This window comes from Strigops habroptila, chromosome 5 (assembly GCF_004027225.2).
Source record: "Strigops habroptila isolate Jane chromosome 5, bStrHab1.2.pri, whole genome shotgun sequence".
In the NCBI taxonomy this organism is placed as follows: Eukaryota; Metazoa; Chordata; class Aves; order Psittaciformes; family Psittacidae; genus Strigops; species Strigops habroptila.
The window spans coordinates 24,420,532-24,442,317 of record NC_044281.2 but is presented as its reverse complement, the minus strand read 5'-3'; the positions used below and the strand labels follow the sequence as shown (position 1 = coordinate 24,442,317).

General features: G+C 43.7%; 1 protein-coding gene across 7 annotated transcripts in view; it reads left to right on the top strand.

Annotated features, from left to right (window-relative positions):
* The window catches only part of NDST2 (N-deacetylase and N-sulfotransferase 2), a 141,667-nt gene that overhangs the window by 103,133 nt on the left and 16,748 nt on the right, over positions 1-21,786 (top strand). For all 7 annotated transcript variants that reach the window (XM_030488938.1, XM_030488939.1, XM_030488940.1 and 4 more), the window contains 3 exons: positions 12,269-13,667; positions 21,271-21,358; positions 21,549-21,703. In XM_030488938.1, the coding sequence (XP_030344798.1) occupies positions 12,675-13,667; positions 21,271-21,358; positions 21,549-21,703 (1,236 nt within the window). In that variant the 5' untranslated portion in view covers positions 12,269-12,674. The remainder of the gene's footprint in view (positions 1-12,268; positions 13,668-21,270; positions 21,359-21,548; positions 21,704-21,786) is intronic.

The window sequence follows — 21,786 nt, the reverse complement described above, 5'->3', positions numbered from 1 at the left end:
GCATTTGTCAAACTGGCAGCACTGTGTGGCCGAGGAGGAGAAGGATGTGTGGGTCTGCTCTCCTGGCCGGGCTGCAGTGAACGGGTGGATTTGCACATTTCCCTGTGCCCCGCTCAGCTGAGAGGGGAGTCAGGCAGCAAAGCCAGCGCCTGGAGCGTGCAGAGGAGGCTGCGTTGCACTCAGTGGCTGGCAGCTGCCTTGGGATGCTGCCTGGTTGTGCCAAATAAATTGGTTGGGAAAATACATGCAGGCAAAAATATGGAATATGGGCAAAAATAAGCGTAAAAGCACCAGGTTAGGATTCTTGCTACAGGTATCAAGATGTCAGAGGGTCCTCTGAATGCATTTTCCATTAACGCTTGCAATCACAGATGTTCTGCAAGCCACTTAGCGCTTCACGGGAGAGTGAGGACAAAGTCAAAGCGTTTCAAATTATCGCAGAAACACTAGCTCAGGTTCATAATGAAGACTGAATTTTACAATCCAAGTAGAGGCTTCATTCCTCTGTTGTGTAAGAAAACGGAACGTCTTCCAAAAAGCTGTAATCTTTATATTCCAGCTACCAAATTAATTATGTGAGAGTTAAGTAGACCAAATAATTAAGAGTTAAAAGTAATTTGTGTGTTTAACTTTAATGTCTAAAATTTTAAAATATGTTTATCACAGTGTATTTTTTTAGTAACATAATTATAGCTGTTCAAAGTTGCTGTCTAGCTAAAAATTATTTAATGCTTGTGTTTTGGCTACAATGGAGAAGATAAGAAAGAGTTTGGATGTCCAGACTGCCTTTGCTCTCCCCTTTGCAGCAGTGTTGAGTAGAAAAAGAACATTAAGTCTTGTCTGAAAGTATAGTGTTAATCTAATCTGAGGCTACTAAAAAGCATTAATTATTTAGCTATAGTGTTGCTGCAAAGTCGAGTTCGAATTACTTGAATGCTCTAAATGCGGTTGTTTCTCTCCCATCACATCTGTGCCCAAGATTTTAGTGTTAAGTGATCTGAAAACTATGAAGTATCTGTTACATCACTGAGATCAATTAGCACATTTGGACTTGAGATTTCAACATTAGTGATGAAATATCAGCATTTATAATGTTTTATTGAGGTATTCTTTAGGTTAACTACACTGTCAGCTAGCTAATACTACTTTCGTATCTGTGTGGGAAACACTTTACAATTAAAAGGGCAGAAAGCACTGTGAGAATGCATTTTGAGCAACTTTCCTGTCCAGTACACTCCTTGCCACCTTTTGCTCCTGAATGCTTCACTCTGGACAAAGGGAAGGGATGAATGCAGTTAGACAGTACTGCAAGTGTATTAGATTTTCACAACCAAATCTGTGGCTTTAGTCAGGATATGGATGAAATAATGCTGTGGTGTGTCCGGAATATTGCAAAACATGGTGAATTTCAGACTTGCAGACTCTGAGCCCTCCTCTGTCAGCATTAAATAGGTAAGCTATAAGCATGCTAGCGTGTTTCTGTTGGAACTCATCTTTGAAGATGAGCTGTTAAGCCTTTTATAGATCCTCCTTCTTTTGGTTATTAAAGAACCTATGTTTTTTAAAAGTAGGCAAGCTAGACCTAATGTCTAAGGCACGTTCTGTCTTTAGGCTCTGTGTTTCTACCTCCTTAAGCAATGTGAGCTGTCATTTTCTCCTACTCCCCTCTGACTCCCTGTGCACTCCTCCCTTTATCTCTTCCTCCTACTCTCAGTTTTGCATTTTGTTTCATGCTGCCTCCTATTCCTGGAACAGTCTCCCAGTCTCTGCTGCCAAATCCTCCCTCCCTCCTTCTCTCTGCTCTTGCGAACCTGTTTCTTCCAGCAATCATTCCCAAGTTGTTTACTTGACTAATTGTCTCTCTGTATGCTTTCTTTCCTATATCTTTTGTTCTGGATCATGTTTCTTAATGTGAGATAGTACATATGGCAGGACTATATTTGCCACTATTTTGTTGAGCATTGTTTGCATTAGCTCTTTATATCGTGATTAGTAATAAATTCCCTTTCCTGTTTTAAGTGCATAATTTTTCACTTCCTTCACTATTTTCTGTATGCTATTAAAGAGCAGCCATGTTTTATCTTAAGGTAATTGCCAGGCTGTGGAAAATTAGCATCTGTATTACAGCAAATGCCATCAGCTAGCCTGTCTGTATAGGCAAAGTTCAGCTCTGTTTATCAACTTGCATGAAATGGTGGTAGAAAACACAGGGTACTCGGCAAATCTGGTGGTGCTCAGGAATATTCCTGTCATTGCACAGTTTCACTACAGTGGTAATTGTGGTGTTCTGGCTGTTCTTTTCCTAGCATGGACAAGCTCACAGAGGCATGCATGGAGATGTGTCTGGTTACTGTTTATAAAGCATTTTTGTATCCATTTTATATTTATAAAATCCTTTTATAAAGCATTTTGTTTGTGGAACAAGTCTTACCACAAAAACGTTGCAGAAAAGCACAAGACCCACAATATTAGTAGAACTATGTGTCGCTAGGTGGTTATGTTGCTGAATGCAAGTGGTGGATCAAGTTAGCATGTTTTTTGCAATGCGTTTTATAGGCTGAATACCTTCTACCAGGCTAAACCAAGTTCTCTTCTCCACTGAACACCTTACCATACAGGCTGACGCATGTTTTTGCCTGGAGGGAATTTCACTTTTCTGTCAATTCTGTTCTTTCCATTCCAGCTGAGACAAAACAATCTGATAATTGATTTTTATTTTAAAAAAGTTATTAGGGATTTTCTGTTTTCAATTCATTTAGTTGAACCAAGTTGAAGATTTATTAAGAAAGAAAAAGAAAACCCGTAAAATGTTAATGTTGCTTTAGACTATTTCGTATTTATTTAGGCTGATTCGTAATAAACAGTGTTCTGCATACTACTATTTTCTTAAGTCTTACCTCTGATAATATCTGACCTTGTATCCTACTGCTATGTCTGGAACAGTAATAGTTTCATAATTGTTTAATGCTATTAATACTGATACAGGATTGCAAAATGGCACACCAGACTAACCCTATTCATTTTGACTTGTAGGTTAAGCATATGTTTTTCCATTATCAGAAACTAAAAGTGGACTTAAAACTAAATCTCTTCGTGGAAAAAAACCCCAATTTCTTACTTCGGTAAATAGTTTCCATTTAATAATTGAAAATGAATCTGATTTTCAGCAGTTGAATACATTTTATTGGGAATTTTACTACCTATAAATTTTGGAAGAAAGTCTCCAAGATAGCTGATTTGGTAGTCTCCAAAAGCCGTATTCAGGCCCCTTGTAGTTTTCAGTATCGGGATCCTTTTTGTCTTTAGCTGCAGTCCCTAATGGAGATGTAAATTTTGATCAAAATTCTTGAGCTTTCCTGATATAACTTCAGTTTTATCAGAGGGTAGATCTGATTGCAAGTATGGCAGCTTTTGTTCCTGAGTTTGTCTGTAGTGTGAATGAGGATGTTAGTGAGGTCCTGGACATGAAGGAATATTTTAAAGATGCAGCTTCATAGAAAAAAAAAAAAATTCTACTTATAATCAGTTGAGTAATTCAAAATGTAGGAATGTAGCACCCACTCTAGTATTAAGTCTATAAAATGGGAGGAAGACTAAGAACTAGTGGCATGTAGTTACAGCACAGTTTAAAATGAATGAATATATTTGAGATGTGTGTCTCTTGAAATACTAAGTTTTGTTTTTCTATCTTGATTGTCTAAAAACAAAGTTTCTACAGGGGGGAACTGAAGGTATAGTGTTGAAATTCTTGTTTAAAAATGGTAGTGAACATGGCATAGTGTAAACTGTGGTGTGGAAATAAGTACGTATTGCCTGTGTTGCTCTGATTTTGTAACAATTACAAACACAGATGGTTTGAGAGAAAATTAAATAATTCCACCCACACTAAGACAGGGAAGTCTAACAATAGCCACAACTCTGTGTCACCCCGTTTCTCTAGCAGACTCCATCCTGCTGTCACTTACATATCCTTCATGCATTGAAAATTACCTTGTGTGTGAAGCTGCTGCAGAGTCCATCAGGGCTGTAAGGACCCCAGTAGGCTGGCATTGTCCTCACCTACCGTGCCTGGGGTCTCTGTCCACCTTCCTCCTCCTCTGGCACAGGCAGCATCCTCAACAGCAATACCCAAACAGGACAACTAAAGGTGGTCGGTGATGGCCACCAGGTTCAACCCAGAGTCCAGTGGTCACCAGATGCATTATCAGGCAGGTCCAAAGTCAGGTCAGCAAGGCAGAGCATACTTGTAACAGAAGTCAGGTCATGGCCTGAGCTCAGGTACAGCGTGCAGGTCAGTAGGTGGAGGCTGGTCAAGGGCATTCAGAGGCCGGTGGTGTACTCAGGGCCCTGAGAGTCTTCTTTACAGAGTACTCCCTGGAGATCTATTTCTGCCATAACACTTGGGGAAAAAACAGATGATGATTTTCATTGCATAGGTGGCCCTAAAGGCTGAAGGCTTGGTAAGGGCAGTAACTTTGCGTTTGTTCCTGTCTTGCAAAACCCAGGCCTCTAAACCACTTTCTTAGCCAGTGTAATCTCCGTAGACCTCAAGTCATGCCTTTTCCACCCGATCTGCTCTTCTTCCCTTTGCTTGTTTTTACTCATTTTGCCTTTGCAGGCCAGATTAATAGCTTGCTTATATCACTTTTACCCCCATTTTCTGAATTGGGTTAGCGCTGTGTTAAAAGCTGTTTCGCAATAGTCAAGCCAGAAAAAAGTTGAATATTTTGTTTTCTGAGTCTAGGAGACTTACTTATTTCAATCACACCAAGGTATTAGAGAACTGGATATTAGAAACTACAAGGGCTGGGAGATACACCATTAGCTTTATACTGGGTGGAGGTCTTGTGAGTAGAAGGAGGGAGCTGCTCTACTCAGCTGTGAAACATGTTCTTTTACGAGCCCAGCAAATTCTGACCCTGTGAATCTTGGTGCAGATACACAAGGACAGGTAAGCACAAAAGCTTTCCTGAGGTTTCATGCTTTGGCAGAGCATTCTTACGGCTTTCTTCTGGTGTCAGTTTGGGCAAACTTTCAGTATGATAGTATTAAACCTCTTCCCTACTGTCATATGTTCCTAGATAAAATAGGAAAAGATTAGCTCCTATGTATTACCTGACAGGAGGAAGCAATTGAATATAGAATATCAGCCTTGTGCTAATTGAGGTGAAATTTTTAAAGTATAGCTCAAAGGAAGAATGGTTAGGCTGCTTTCATAGCAATTACGGAAAAACTTTCATAATGTACATTTCTATATGAAAACACTTCAACTCTGACACTGGGTTGTCTTATTTTTGCTACAGATTGACTGTATTTCCTCAATTAATTAATTTAGGAGAAGACAGCAGAGAAGACACTTTGCTTTCTGCAGCAGGGTCGTTTATCTGAGTTGTGATAAGCAGGGTGCATGAGGGAATGGAAATTAGATCCTTGTGTGTATCTAATGTGGAAGCAACTGCATTTATTTCCTGTTCTCATAGTTGAGTCGAAGATGTTCTGCCATGATAGAGCATACGTGTTGATTACTGATGTAGGGACGAGGCTGAAGATGGTGTGTTCCCACCATTTGGGGTGACTGAGATACTAATTTCCCACCTGGGTGGATTAGAGAGCAACTTGGAGTGCTCTTGTGTGGCAGCTCTAACTTGCACTAACTCTGGTTCTCTGTCCCACAGCTCCAAGTGGCTAGCTGCAGAAAGGAGCTGATGTCTCACATTATCACCTGGTTTGGGAAAAGAGTTAGGTTCAGAGCATGCATAGACCTGTGTGTCACGAAAGGCACAGAACAGAAGGAAGGGTAAGCCCAGAATGAAACTGTGCAGTTCTTGTGGTAGCTTGATACCTAGGGGTTCAGTAGCACATGAAATAAAAGGAGTGGGTATGCCCCTTTGGTTATCTTAGAGGAAAGAGAGAACTTCTCTCTATCCTTTCTCTTATATGAGCAGTTGCGTTACAGAGACCTGTGCACCCGCCAAGCAGTTACATCCCCTCAGCAGGTGGAAAGCTGTGACTTCTGTGAGCACTTCCACTGCCATAATACTTCTAGTCTTTCCTTTTCATTCCAGCAAAGGCTGTAGCTGCCAAGCCACATACGATTTTTGTTAAGTAGGTAACATCAGCAACTGTTGAAGGCTGAAATTTTGTTTGGTTTTGGTTTTTAAACAATTCTTCAGGTTCTCCTGATTTGCACATCTGATCTTTAGGCAGGCTTAAAAACAAGACAACTGTTTTCCCTTCACAAAATTGGCCAGTGCCAAGACAGTGGAACATGTAGGGGCTTGTGGTGCTGACATTCCATTTGAAGGAATACCTCAGTGTAAAAGTTTGAAATTCCCTTGCTTTTGAAGATGAGTCAGGTCAGCCGTAATGACCCTGAGCAGTGGGTGTAGTATGATAAGGAGAAGGCAGGGAGCTGAAAACCAGATTTCCTGGAAGCTTTTACAAGGAGGACCTTTATGTTTTCAGAGGAAAGGATTGGTTTACTTTGCTTAGCAGGTAGTGCTGGGCCATGCCTTTGTCATTGGCATGGGCAGGACTAAAGCTGTTGTTTCTTTTTTCTGTACTGTAGAGGAGTAAGAGAACAAAGATCTGCTGCAAACTAGGTTGTCAGTGGAAGGGATTTATCATGTATCCCAACAGGAAGAACCTTGCAGGAGTCATGGGATCCCTGTGAAGCCCCCTGGGGAGCTGGCCTGGCAGCATGAGCTGGCTTCTCCAAGGTCTATACCTTCATGGTGTCTTCAAACTTCATTACACTGGCACAAGGGTAAATTCAAGCTTACGGCTGGGTTTCTACTAAGCTGGGCTGAAAGGAGTTCGTGCAGATGTGTTGAGCACGGGCTGCAGTTTGTTGCTCTTGCAGAAGATGAGAGGTTACAAACCTGTCTGGGGATGATGATAAAAAATAGTGAAATGATTACTTCATTGCATAGGTCTTCTCTTAATCACATTGACATGTTTCGAGCCTGCTGGCCAGCTGTCAGCTTCCTGGCTTGCCACAGGTCTGCACCAACAGAGGCCTACTCTTGCGTGAGGATAGCACAGCTGGAGGCTGTGAGCCTGTCAGTCAGAGCAGCATGGGCACCATTAGGGTTTCTTGCCTCTTTGATTTGAGCTTTGTATGTGTTCGGCAGTCTCCCACCACAAGATTTGACTGGCAGTGGGTGCTAGCTGAAACACACACCCAGACCCCAAAAATGAGTTTAGTTGGCAATTACATTACAATGTGGCTGTAATTTCCAGTATTCTTTATCCAATATGTAGAATACAACCAGCACTCATTCTCCTGAGGTCCTACTGATTCTTTTGCTGTGTGGCTCACTGTGCTCTGCTGACACTTGCCAGGTTCCTCACCTTCATGAGAGAGGGGGGTTGTACCTGGAGGACTGGCATACAGATACCTCCACAGACAAGGGAGGGCCTGATGTGACTCACATTAAAGCAGACTAACGAGGAATTTTGTTTCATGATGACACCATTAAAGTGGAATGGGTTGGAAAAATCAATCAGATTCCTTCTCTGATTACTGTGTAACTCAATTACTGCAGTCCCTCCAGGGCCCTAAGGCAGCAACAGTCTTGCAGGAAGTGCCAAAGAAAGACCTCTGAATTAGAGCTGTTGTGGACAAAGGCAAGATCAAAGGCAAGATCCTGCTGCTGTGCTTCCAGAAAGAGGGTTATATTATGAATAATAAAAAGGGCTGTGGAAATATACTCATGACACTGGGTTTTAGGGTGGTAAGACTTTCTGTAGATCAGCTAGGAATGAGCATGTATGATGGAAGTTCTCGATAAAGGTGTCATATGACACCCGTTATCTTCCATGTGCCTTGGCATGAATGTACCAGCAGCCCCAGATACATGTATTCTGGTCACTAGTTTAGATTAAGTGATGGTCTTGAGCATTTGTACTGATGCCCCACAATAATTTCCAAGCATTGGAAGTATCTGGAGATGTGAGACATTAAAACCACACAATTCTGATTGTTATCTTGCTTTCATATCTCATCAGTTGCCACGTGGCTTAGCAGCTGATAATTCACAGGACGGTTTATGTTTCACGTTAACACTGTATATCACTAGGAAACAGAACATCTAAGTGTTTTATAAAGCGTTTGGCTTAATGCCTTTGTGAGATAGCTGACCTTAGCAGCTGATGCTCTCTGATGTAGCGATGCTTTGCTGGCAGGATGGGAGCCTGCTGAGCCTGCGCCCTTGCGTTGGTGAAACACTTCATCCTTGCTGTGCATGGTGACTGCTGCCTCCTGCAATTCACACTTGGGCAGTCCTGGCAAGAATCCAGAATGGACCTTAATTTATCTGTAAATTTGGTTGGTTGATTTTTGGGTTTGGTTTTTTTTGATGTTAGATTCCAAGGAGTTGGATCTCAAAAGAGGACACAGATATTTTCATTTAAGACGGAACAATTGTCAGTGTGATTCCCCCTCTCCTTGCAGTATAGATCTTTCTGGGCTTTGTGTGTTGGGTCCAGGTGGTTTCTGACAGTTCTCTCACCTTTTAATATAATTTTTGGTTGGTGTATTTGTTTTGTTGCATGTTTTTTTTTTTTTCTCCATTTGAACCTAAACCAGCTGATGTGGTCCCCAAAGAGCTCAATGCACACGGTGCCAGCTGGCATGCCCTCTGGCTGTGAAGCCTTGTTAAAGAGATCGGAGCTGACAGTTTCTTGAGCAGCAATCTGATACAGGGCTTTTTTTTTAATTTGGGTTTTTGAGCTCACCCATGTAACAACTGGGGCTTGTTTGGGAGCTTCGATAGAGGCTTGAATGGAGCCATTGTTATCAAAACACTGCTGTGATTCAGAAGTACCCGGCAAAGGGGGTTCCTCTCCCTCTTGCTCCTCAGCTGGGCACTGCAGGTGTGGCAGCCTAGCTTAAACTCTGGTTTCATCCTCATTCTGCAGAATAATCCATTTGTCTTGTGATTTTCATCTTTAAACTGATAACCAGGAAACTGAAGCTACAGTTCTTTGCAAAAGAGAGATTCATTTCAACAATAAAAATGAAGTTGGAGAGGTGAGTGAGTGTAACCAGGGAAGAGAAGTGTTTTCCAGGTTTATGTTTTGGGGGTAAAGAGTTGTAAAAGTAGTACAGTACTTTGCCAGGCTTTCACATAGATCAGCTATCCCTGGTTTTCTTACTGTTACTGTGGTATTCAGATTACGAATTCTAGCCCAGAAACACTTGCTTGGAAATTTTTGCAGGCAATGCATGGGCTCCTGAGCTTGTAAATCCCTCTTTACATTTCTCCTGCAAAACCAACTTCTGTCTAATGCATCTTGAGATAATGAGTCTTTGAATCCAAATTAGTCTAATTATTCTATTTTATCCAATGAGATTAAAAAGCAAAAGGATGTGAGATATTTGGGAAGACACTGACACAATTCTCAGTCTTCTCAGTCAAAATCAAGTACGTAGGAATCTGAGTGTTTTGCATGAATTTGTTGCATGGGAGTAGAATGAAGACCACTTCTCATAGTAGCTGATATGCATGGAGTCATGCATATATCATATCTTACAGGGAATATAAAAAAGAAACAGCATTTGTTACATTTTTCTGCCTAACCTCTTCTCTGACCTGCTGAATTCTGCCTCCGCTGGCTCCTGCCTCTCTGCAGTTCAATGTGACTTTGGAGCTCGAAGTGCCAAGCATGACAGTGGTGACATCAGGGCCTTCCTTGCAGAGTCAGTGGGATGCAAAAGGCTCACTGTGGAGGTGGAAAGGTTGTTTTCCTGGTTGATTTTGAAAGGTGGCACATGTTTTGGGATACTGTGCTGGTACACTGGCAGTCCCAGTGTATCACTGGGGCTAAACTTGACTTGAATTGGAATTAGAAGCTGTATTCTGCGCTCAGTCCAGAGAGTCATGCATTCAAAATCTGTTGTCACTTTAGTAACAAAAAAAAAGGAAAAGTATCTGAATTCTGATTTTTTTAGATCTTCCCATAGTAATTTCTCCCCTTCTCTCCCTTGTCCTTTTTCCAGTAAATATTTAACAGTATGTAGAGACAAAACTGAAAGATGGTGGTTGCCCGTGTTGAAGAAAACACAGCTTATTGTTACTGACTGAGCTCAATTTCCAAAGCCAGCTCTGTCATTACGGAGGGCCATTTGGGAATGAAGACTTGATCCGTTTGGAGTCTGGGGAACAGAGGTTTGGTTGTTGGGGTTTTTTTGTTTGTTTTGTTTTTTAATCTTGATTCACCTTCTGCCTTGCAGTGTGACCTTCAGTAAGAGCTGCTGTGTCTCAGTTTCTCCAGTGGAAAATTATTTCTGTAATATACTTTGTATTTACAGGCTGCAGCTATTCTGAAGATCTCACTGGGGCTAAGGTTTCTTTGTGCACTACACAAGCCAGTCCAAGCTCTGCTGAGCTTACAGCATAGAGGTTGTTTGAGATAATACTAAATGACCATTACAAGGCTTGTGTAAAGAGCACTCTGACTCTTCCATCTGCTGTCACAAAGCTAGCAATATTACATCTCTTCATATAAAATCAATTTGGGTTTTTTTTGTCTCTGCTTCAAGCTGCAGCAGCAGTTTGGAAAACAGCCTGGTGGGAGTCTTCAGAGTGGGACTTTTGGCCTCATCTGTGAACTGATATTTTCCCTGACTCAGAAGGATTTTTTTCTGTTTAGTAATACACATTACAAAATATGCATCTGTCTCACAAGTCATTTCTTTTCTGCTGGAGCAAAATTAGCATCTGTCTCACAGATCACAAATAGTTTCTTTTCTGGTGGAGCTAGTTGTTAAAACCCTGATTTTACTGTATAAAAACCTGGTATCTGTCTTTACTCATGGACAAACTAGTCTCCCAATATTCTGTGTTTTGTTAGAGTGATAGTCACAAAAAGGCTCGAAAATGGGAGGAATGAAGAAAGGGTGAAGAACTGTTTTGGTAGCACTTTTTGTTATTGTTGCTCTTGTGCCTCCTGGTGTTGTAAGCTGTGCCAGTTGAGCAGGTGGTTAGCAGGATCGTGTGTGGTGGAGCACATGTCTGCAGGAGTGTGGGTGAATGACTAAGAAAGGCTTTGCGAGAAAAAAGGGGGTTTAACTTTTACAGAGAGCCTGTTTGGGACATGATTCACTTGGTGAGCAACATCTGGCATTCAGGGTGTCCATGCACTGTGCTGGGAGGGACGGGCAGCAGGTGCTCCCAAAAATGTCCCTGTATCCCAAGTAATGCACACCTGGGTGTTGCTGCTGTAGGTAAGTCACCCTTCTGGTAAGGGAGAGAAATTACACAGTGGTTTAATTTTATTTTTAAGCCAAGGAGCAATGTAGTTACTTTAGCTGGTGTTTATGTTTGGAGTTTGTTGGCTTTGTTGAGCATTTTAGCCTGGAAGAATAACAGCATATGGTGAAATAGTCTGCTGTCATAAACACAAAGCAGGATGTGAGAGAGCTTTATAACGAGAAGCATTCGCGTGTTTGAGACCAACCCAAATTTACGTCGTGCTGTTGGTGATTTAAAACTGGCTTCGTGCTCTTCAGAGGCATGTGAGGGAAGGTGAGGAAAGCTTGAGGAGATGTTTCCTGTCCAACTGCCACTGAATCAATTGGCAGCAATTAGGGGTGTAGTGTGTGGACAGCCTGTGCCCCTTGGCTTCATGATGTCTGAGGAACATTGCATCTCCAGAGCCATGTTTTGAGAGACCTAGAAGAACATGAATTCCCAGGACAAGTGGGGCAGCCTTGTAGAAGAGGGGTGGGAACCATGGAAATTGGGAGCTGTGGGGCAAGAGAGCTGGTGGGAATTTGAGGCATCCTGCTGGGTTTGGCACAGCTCTATCTTGATGGCCTAGGAAGTCACTGGCAAGGACTTGGACACATCATCGTTGGTATTGGAACAGGGCAAGATCGAGAATGTGAGGGCTCTTTCCTCCTCATGTTAATTTTGAAATAGAGGGTAGAATAAGAGAGGTTCATGTTTTCCGTTCAGTGGCATAAAGAGGAGTGGGGGAGGGCCAGGTACACCGGCTCCGCTTGCTGTAGTGTGTGGGAGACTCACCCAAGGTGAACGCTGAGTGCCTGTGCACTGTCAGGACCTTTCTCCCAAAGGCCATTACGGTGGTTCGGCCAAGCTCTCACACAAAAGGTGTGTGTCACTTCCCAGGGAACATGTCTGCCTGCTGACAGGCGAGTGATACTGCCCACCCAGCACCTGCTGATCCTGCCATTTAATCTCAAACCTGTTAAATACCATGAATCCATACTGAGAATTGACTTTTTCTTTTTAAATTGCAGGATGCAAAGAGAAGGTGCCATCATGTGAATGCAAAACAGCTAAAAGAGAAACAGGACACCTGGGAAGGCTGAGCTGAGACTGCTTGTACGCAGGATGACAGACTGATTTGCTGTTGGAGACGAGATTAGGGAAACCTCGCTCCTCCAAAAGACTTTCCCGAGTGAGAGGAGAGGAGCAGGAGGAAGCACACAAAAGAGCGATGGGAATTGAGGGCCATGGTTACGTGAGATAAATGGCAGATCCCTGGGAGTCTAGCCTTGTAGCTGTTTGCTTTCGCTTTGTCTCTCTCCGCAGCTGCTCTTTCTTTTCTGTGAGCTGCTGCTGGGTACTGCCGCGGCGGCACTGGAGATCTCAGGAGCACCGTGGGTGCAGAGCGTGAGGAGGGGCTGGGCAGCCCGCCTCACCATGATTCAGCTGTGGAAAGTGGTGCGGCATGTGCGACAGCTGGAGCTCCACAGATTGATCCTGCTGCTCATCGCCTTCAGCCTCATCTCCATGTGCATCCTGGCCTACTACGTCACTAACAGTCCCAAAATCAAGGAGCCACCGCCCCTGCCCTTCGGTGACTGCAGCAACCAGCACCGCGTCTTGATCCCACCGCAAGCCAGCTGGAGGCTCACGAAATCTGTGGACACCTCACGCACAGATCCTGTGGTGCTAGTCTTTGTGGAAAGCATTTACTCCCAGCTGGGGCAGGAAATAGTGGCCATCCTGGAATCTAGCCGGTTTAAATACAGGACAGAGATCGCCCCTGGCAAAGGGGATATGCCCACCCTGACAGACAAAGATAGGGGACGCTACGCTCTTATTATCTATGAGAACATCCTTAAATATGTGAACCTAGATGCTTGGAACCGAGAGCTGCTGGACAAATACTGTGTAGAGTATGGAGTGGGGATTATAGGCTTTTTCAAAGCCAATGAGAACAGCCTGCTCAGTGCACAGCTCAAGGGTTTCCCCCTTTTCCTACATTCCAACTTGGGGCTGCGGGACTATCACATCAACCCTAGTGCTCCCCTGCTCTACGTCACCCGGGCTAACGAGGTGGAGCAGGGTCCCCTGCCTGGTGATGACTGGACTGTGTTCCAGTCAAACCACAGCACCTATGAGCCGGTGCTGTTGGCCAGCACGAAGTCCTCAGAGTCCATTCCTCACCTGGCCACCCACAAAGCATTGCATGCCACAGTGGTGCAGGACCTGGGTCTGCATGATGGGATCCAGCGGGTTCTCTTCGGCAATAACCTCAATTTTTGGCTGCACAAACTCATATTTGTGGATGCCATTGCCTACTTGACTGGCAAGCGCCTCTGCCTCACACTTGATCGCTATATCCTCGTTGACATTGATGATATATTTGTGGGAAAAGAGGGCACTCGCATGAAAGTGTCGGATGTAGAGGTAAAATCCATAGAATAACTACAGGCCCTAGCAACTCTCTAGTGTGTGTGGTATGCCAGCAAAGTCAAGGTTGCATTTAATTTGAGTGCAAGAGTTGATTGCTGCAATTGTTCTCTTCTTAAACAGAGAACTGGCCTGTAAAGATGCTGAGGCACTCTATGTGAGGCTCTCAACAGTTTTGCAGTGTCAAATGGAGCATTTTTCATGCTGAGACCTGTAGCTGGCCTCTCTGAATTTAGGAGGAGGATGCCTGTGGTGGTCTATTCTGTCTCCTCTTTAGTACAGGGAGCAAACATATGCATATTTCCTCTGCCAAATCTATTTGTAGCTGTAAACTCTACTTTTCAAAAGGAAAAGGCAAGTTGTAATAGAATAGAATATAAAATTGTATTAGATGATTATGATACATATAAACTGTATGTATTATATTGCAAAACTGTAGGCCAGTCCATGTGGTGTAAACTTCAACAGTCTATGTTTTAGCCTTCTAGCTTTTCAGGACATTACCAAACTGGGAAAGGAAACATCTTCTCTCACCCTTTGTTACACCCCACTCACCAGCAACTCCCATCCCTGAGCAGGAAATACCCAAAAATTCACCAGGGAAACATGGTCAGACCAAGCTTTCATGAGAACCATCTCTGCGGCCTCACGATTGGGAGAGATGCCATCTTTATGGTTTGCTTTCCTTGGCAGTTCCTTGAGTAATACAGTGACCTATTAGGAAAGGATATGGGAAAGGCACAGAGAGAGAGATATTTTCTGGAGGAGAGGGAAGCAAGACAGGCAAAGGAGTAAACAAGTAGGAAAAAGGTAAGAAACCAACTGCCCCTTGTAATTCTCTGTGTCCTTCAAAGTGTGTGATGAAGTGTTCTTCTAAGTCTGTGATATATGTACAGATGTGTACATATGCTGCCTCGTGGAGCCAAGGACCTGCCTTGCATCTTCCCCATCAGATACTAGCCAGTATTTTCTCCATCAGTTCTGGTTTGTAGACATTGAGGCAGGTGCACTGTCTATTTCTCCAGGTCTCCTGAGGTTGTTTCCACAGGTATGAGGCCCCAGGCCTTTGTCTCTGGATTCCCATTTAGCATTTGCCCTTAGATAGGTCCTGGCTGGGGTTCCCTGGATACCAGCCATGATGACAGTAGGCCTGTGACAGCAGCTGCCTTAGCATGTTTCCAAAACAACTTCAAAGTGAAGCACCCTTCAACCTTTCATCTGAGGGCACAGAACGTTTGAGGCAAAGGTATAAAACAAAATACTGTTGTACACACGTGTCCCCTTGCCTGAGCCGAGCCTTATCTGTTACGTGTTCCCAAGAGTACTGTTACACCTCACTAGGAGTCTTACCTCCTTTTCTACATGTTTTTTGCATCCATGCAAGACATACCTCAGTTTATCTCCATTTTTTCAGGTCTTTGAGATTTTAAGTTCTGCTTCTGATCCCAAGTTTACCTTGGGGGGAACGCATTCTGTTCAGAGCTAGCTTTATCTTTTCAGTTCATTTGAAGCTGCATGCCTGAAGCAGCTCTAATCACATGCCATTATTTATTTTACTTGCTTCATGCTTTAATAATTCTTTAGAGCCACATTTGACCATAACTTTCTAAGCAACAGATGTATACAAAGTGTTTTCAAGCAGTCAGATATAGAAAAATAAAACAGTTTATATATAATACTTATTTAAGGAAAGTGCTAAAATTTTCATCATTTCACAGCAGTGTCCCTGTGTTTTGAGGTGCTGCAGTGCTCTGCAATTTTTTTGTTTGGAGCATCACAATCTCATCTTGGTCCTAAGCAGGCCCTGCACCCTCTAGTCCATACTGGCAGACTCTCGCTTTTGTAACGTTTGTGCAGGTTACAGTCTCATGTGAGAACACAGGAGATAGGTGGCCAAAGCTCTTGGAAACAAAGGGTGCTCTAGTGATTTAAAAACAAACCCAGACAAAATAATTCCAAAAGATGCTTTGTTTGGGTTTTAACGGGGTGAAATGGAGGAATAATCTGAGATCAGTAAGCAGAGAATCTCGGGCAAAGCAGATAAAACCCAGATTTATCCATTTAAAAGAAGCTCTCTGATTGCAGAGCCATGAGAGGTTAATGAATTTTTATTTTTTAAAAGCGAGAAATAACTGCATGGGTTTGTTGATAGCCTCTCACTGTGGGTAGAGAAGGCAACATAATAGTGACAGAACAGCTGGCATTTTCTTTGGCCTTTTATATGAAAGCTCTGTTTCAGGGCTGTTATCTCAACACACAGCTCCTTATCTTAAAGGTTAGATTACAGTGGTGAGGGTAGCGGTTTGAAGATTGGATGTTGTGCGAAGATATAAAATTCACTCTGCTGTCCCAGTGAGCCTGTTCCCCATATGCAGGTCCACGTTCAGAGAGCTTCCAGACAAAATGACTAATAAAAGAATGCATGCCCATGGTAGATGTCCTGTATGAGAGGAGAAATGTTTTTATTGGTGATGCTTGAAGGAGAGTTGAATAGCTTTCTTCTTTCACAAGGCAAAAAAGGAACCGTGCTTGCTTTTACTTTAAAAATGATAACCCTTGAGTTCCCGTTTCTGCTGAAGGGCAGCAGCAGGGGCTTGCCATCCTCAATTGGATTGAAACAGTTGGAAGTTGAACAAGGAAAACATTTTTCCCTCTTAAAGTTTACCAGAGATTTGAGCTGCACATAATTAACAAAACAAAATCTCAGAAAATCCCTTCTCTTCCCAATTATTCCACAGTCAGTCTCTTCTAAAATCATAATCCTTGGAATTTACCAAACCTCGGTGGAACTGGCTAGCAAAGATGAGCCATTTCTAATGCAAAAAGATCTGGCTTTTATGATCCTTCCTGCTTGCCCTTAGGTATAAGGAAAGAAGATTAAGTAGATGAGGTTTTGCGTCTTTTGCTGGTAATCTCTACAAGGGCATAAATAGCGAGCAATCCTTGCTAGCAAGTCTGAGAGAAAGCTAAGTGCAGATCAAGGACAGTCATTTCACTTTGGGTTGTGGATGGTGAGGGTAGAAGAGGGCAAATCTAGTGAGGGTGGCTGTCAGCCTGCTCTTGTCTTTCTAAATTGTAGAGAATGATCTTACATGAAATGAAAGTACTCAGCAGTTTCTGGCTCACTGATTCTAACGTTGTAAGAGGTAGAAGTACCAGTACCATGAATGCTGTCTTTTTTGACAGCACCATTTTGAACTGTGCCACTGCTACTGCTGGGTGGTAAGAAAACTGCAGAAAATCCTCTTGAGAGTGTGCTGCCCTGTGTCCACAGGGGCAGTTCCTATGAAGAAGGTGTCTCTGCAACACGTTCCTACTATGCTTTGTAAGAGCATTTGAGATGAGGCTGTCAAAGCACTCTGCTTTTTTCCTCCATTTTTTATCATCTGTTTCTCTGCCTTTGTCCATGTACTGTTTTCTTAGACTCGTCGTATCCTCCCTTCCCGGCTCTGACTCTCAACCCTATTTCCCCCTTTTCTTTTGCATCTTTTTAGACGGACCTGAGATAGGGGAGGTAACATTTAGGGTTTGTATGAAACAGCTAAAATCTCTGCAAACACTTTTGGAAGTTAAAAATGTCATAGCTAAAAAACAAAGTTGCATGAAGGTTTAGCCCTGAATTATTGTGATGCCAATCTTAGAAGAGGATTAGCTCCTAAAGAAATAACCTGAAGAGGGTACAGTGCTGTGGTTTCCCCTTATTTCTTCCTTGGTCCTGGGATTTTAACCCCATTGAGAGAGTTTTTGTCTTCCACTGGACAGCATTAAGAGCTTGTAGTAACTGTAAGTCTTTGCAGATCCATCAGTGAGATTATATAGTCAGGGATTTTTTAATGTGTTGCAACAAAAGGCACAATTTTAAACTTTTTTCCCCAAACATTTGCTTGGAAGTAATTATCATCATTTGAGATTATCAAAAAGCCTTTTTTAAAATGATAGGCATCAGACATCAGAATAAAGCTTAGATCTTTTTTGCATTGTGCCCAGAAACGTGCATTAGAATGTAGATGTCTGTCACTTGGGCTTGCGGCACGGCTGCCCCCAGTAAGTACTAAAGGCCTTCAAAAGCACAGGTCCTGAGTTGCAGAGGATGTTCTCTGATAGACTGTGGCAAGCGTGAAGCAGGTCTGGCTGTCATGTGGCTTATGAGTTCAAGTGGCCAGTGCTGGGAATCTCTTGGAGACCCCATCTGTTCCTTCCTGGGGCAAGCCTTGCAAACCACAGGAATAACTAAATTTCTTAAATCATAGAATCACAGAATCAACTAGGTTAGGAAAGACCTTTAAGATCATCAAGTCCAGCTGTTATCCCAGCACTGCCAAGTCCACCACTAACCCATGTCACTAAGCCTTTGTCTACGTGGTTTTTGAACACTTTCAGGGACGATGAGTCTACCAGTTCCCTGGGCAGCCTGTTTCAATGCCTGACCACCCGTTGGGGAAGACATTGTTCCTAATATCCAGTCTAAACCTCCCCTGATGCAGCTTGAGGCTGTTACCTCTTGTCCTATCACTTTTTACTTGGGAAGAGACCAGCCACCTCCTCACTCCATCCTCCTTTCATATAGTTGTAAGGAGTGATATGGTCCCTCTGAGCCTTCTCTTCTCCAGACTAAACCCCAATTCCCTCAGCTGTTCCCCATCACACTTGTGCTCCAGACCCTTCACCAGCTTTGTTGCTCTTCTCTGTACCCACTCCAGCACCTCAGTATCTCTCTTGTAGTGAGGGGCCCGGAACTGAACACAGTATTCAAGGTGTAGCCTCACCAGTGCACAAATAGGCACATGAAGATCTGTTTACATCTGGCTAGCTATTTTATATCTTAATGGATAGCCTATTCTATATTTCTTGATGGCATTTAATTTAAAAATATCAAAGTACATTATGAATATAAATGAAATGCCACTTGAGTCACCCATAAGACATTATTAGTATTGTCATAGTCATCCTACTTTATAAATGAGAAAGAGAGTGCAGAGGTGTCAGAGCAGAGAGAAGTGTCATGTTCCTGGCCTGTTCCTATGTCTGTGGTGGTTCACCTTACTACATACAGCTCACAGACCTCTGAACCAGTATGCTAGGGAACAGTGAATTTGTTGAAACAAATTTCCAGCTATTTTACCTTGGCACCTTAGTCTCTTTTATCCTGTGCAGGGGAAAGACATTGCTTCAAACCTATTCCATGCCACCTTATGGATGAGAAAAGGACCCAGCATCAGCAGAGGGCTGGCACAAGACTAACAATAAACCAACCAGGAAGGCAGGACTCCATAGGCTTGGAATTCCTGGGACCCCCACAATTCCTCCCTGGTCCCTCCCCAGACACAAAGGATTGCTGCCCGCTGGAGCAGGGCTTTTTGGGATTTATCATCAGCCAGATGTGTCGTCATGGTAACCCCAGCCAGGCTTTAAATCTCCCTCTGTGCAGAGGAATGCTAAGCCTCTTAACTGCTGTCTTTCCTCTCTTCATCTTCCTGCGTGAGCTTGGGGAACTGGATGTGCCTTTCAGGGCAGCAGAGAGAGGTGGTGAGGCTTGGGACAGCTCTGGGGGCAAGTAATGAAAGTTGTAATTTCCTGTCCAAGATACTGGCCGATGTGTTCAAGGTGGTGGTCCCAGATGAGATGCAGTATTGTCATCCAGCTGGGCAGACAGGTGCTTCTCTGTAGAGAGGTGCACAGCTCTAAAGTCTGTGCTCCCTGATGCTCCTGATGAGTCCCTGTGCCTTACAGAGTTACGTGAGGGGAACATGACTTCCCACTGCCTATTCCGGATCTTGTGCAGCAAAAGAGGCTTCAGCCATCAGTGCTGCTGGCATGTCACCTTTTAAAAGCACTTGCCTATGTTTGTGATAGGTTCTGGAGATGTCGTGCAATACATTTCTCGAAATATTACTCTTGGGTGCAGACTGGGCTACAGATGTGGTAGGGACATGGCTACAGAGAGCTGGGATCTTTGAAATTTGTCCCAGATTGCATTTGATGTCATTGTCATGTGGATGTGGGGAGGAGGAACAGGCCATTAGGCGCATCTCTAAGGAAAAGTCTGAAAGCTCGGTTCCTTCAGAGCACTGAGCCTGTCTGCAGCACTGCAGAAATAATCTGTCTTGTCTTCCCACCTTGCTGTGTGGAGAGGTCATGGTCTGCCTGCCTTGGGAATAATACTGCTCAACTTCTGTATGCCCAGGAGTCAACACTGTTTTGAAATATTAGTAACAGCAGTGATTTGTCAGGATATCCTTAAGTGGTGGGTGTCAAGGGTCCACGAAATGAGAGTCTGCATTTGTGAATGCGCTTTCACCACCTGGGGAGCAGTGTTCCTAAACAATGCCTATAGAGTGAGAGCTGTGTGAAGGCAGTGTTGTAGTGCTCTTTTGTGCTCCTTGGGACTGGGGAAGGGCAGCTGGTGCAGAAAGATCTGCCCATCTCCCCTGCACACTTTGAAAAGCCTGTACACTTTCCCCAGTATTATGTGCCTAGTTGCTTGTGTGTTCGCATCTAGCCCAAGTCTGCTGTTGAGAGGTCATCACCTTCACCTTGGTGTAGCCACTCATCCATTGCTTTCTTAGAAAAGCTATTAACATCTAAATAACTGCCTGTGCAAGGAATATCTCTGTCACCTGCCGGCAGCCCTCCTGCCAGGCCCCTATTTGATTGAGAACTCCTCCCCTGGGAGCTGCACCAGTGACACGTTCCCCGAAGCGTGCAGGTAGCAGCAGAGCTTGCGTCTCAGGGCCCTCTCTTTTTATTGTTTTCCAACAGAAGAGATTTGACTGGAATTAGTTTGTGTCTTCTTGTCTAGGACATACTGAGCCTCTGGCGTTTTGTTCTGCCAGGTCTGTCTGTCTTACTCTGAACACTGCCGGACCTTGGGGTTTGTGGCACAAGGCTCCTTCCCTTTGGCTAGAGCAATTACTTCGGACATTTAAAGCAGACACAAGTGAGCAAGAGAGAACCTGTAGGAGATGTGATGGCTGTGAATGTCAGCAACCTCAAGTTTTGTTTCCAGAATCCAGAAAACTTTTCTGATACAAAAGAATATCTCTGTGGCAGGACTCCTTTCATGGGTAGTTCTGCAAATCCACCTTTCCTCTCTAAATAACCCCCCGGCTTTGGATCACTTAGTTACTGTTCATGACACTATGGACTTCTCTTCCTTTAGCTGTGCACCATGTGCTGCCCCATCCTCCTTTTCTTTAACACATAGGCTCAGAGAACATAGGCAGACATTTGATAGTAATGTCCCAGCCAACACAGGAGAGGAAGGGAACATTGAGGTTGAACATGGTAAGAGTAAGGGATCTGTTGCTTAGAAGTGAGGTTTATTTTTTCCATTGCCTTATCACAGGCACTCTGGGTCCTTCACATTGAAGTAGAGAGCATCATTTGACTGGTTTTAAAGTGGCACCATTTAGTACAGCAGGACTACTTCAAAGACTCTGTATGTGGAACACTTTGCTACTCTGCTTCACTCCACAGGCAACAATGCCTTAGCCCTATCCCCTGTGATACCTCTTCAGATTGAACTGGGCATCAACAAAGCACAGAGAAATGATACAGAGCAACTGAACATGAGCATTTCTTTTTCCTTTCATTCAAACAGGCTTTACTGAGCACACAGAATAAGCTGAGAACTTTAGTCCCAAATTTCACCTTCAACCTGGGCTTCTCAGGGAAATTCTACCACACAGGTAAGCCCCTGCACCCCTGTGTCCCACTGCCTCTGTACAGCCCTCGTGTCCGTGTGCATGTGCAACACACTGGAGAGAGCGTGATTCTCTGTTGGGAGGACTCAGCATTGCAGGGGATTAGCCACTGCTTTGAAACATAGAGCCCCTCTTCTGCCTTTTGTTTTTGCACTTCCTTTTCTGCTCTCTGTAGGTACAGATGAGGAGGATGAAGGGGATGACATGCTGCTCAAACACAGGAAGGAGTTCTGGTGGTTCCCTCACATGTGGAGTCACATGCAGCCTCATCTTTTCCACAATGTCACTGTGCTGGCTGAGCAGATGAAGCTCAACAAGCAGTTTGCTGTGGTAAGGGGCATTGCAGTTTAGTTACTTTATGGTACTAATCCTTGAACATTCTTCTCCCGGAATAGCAGTTCAGGCCCCACTGA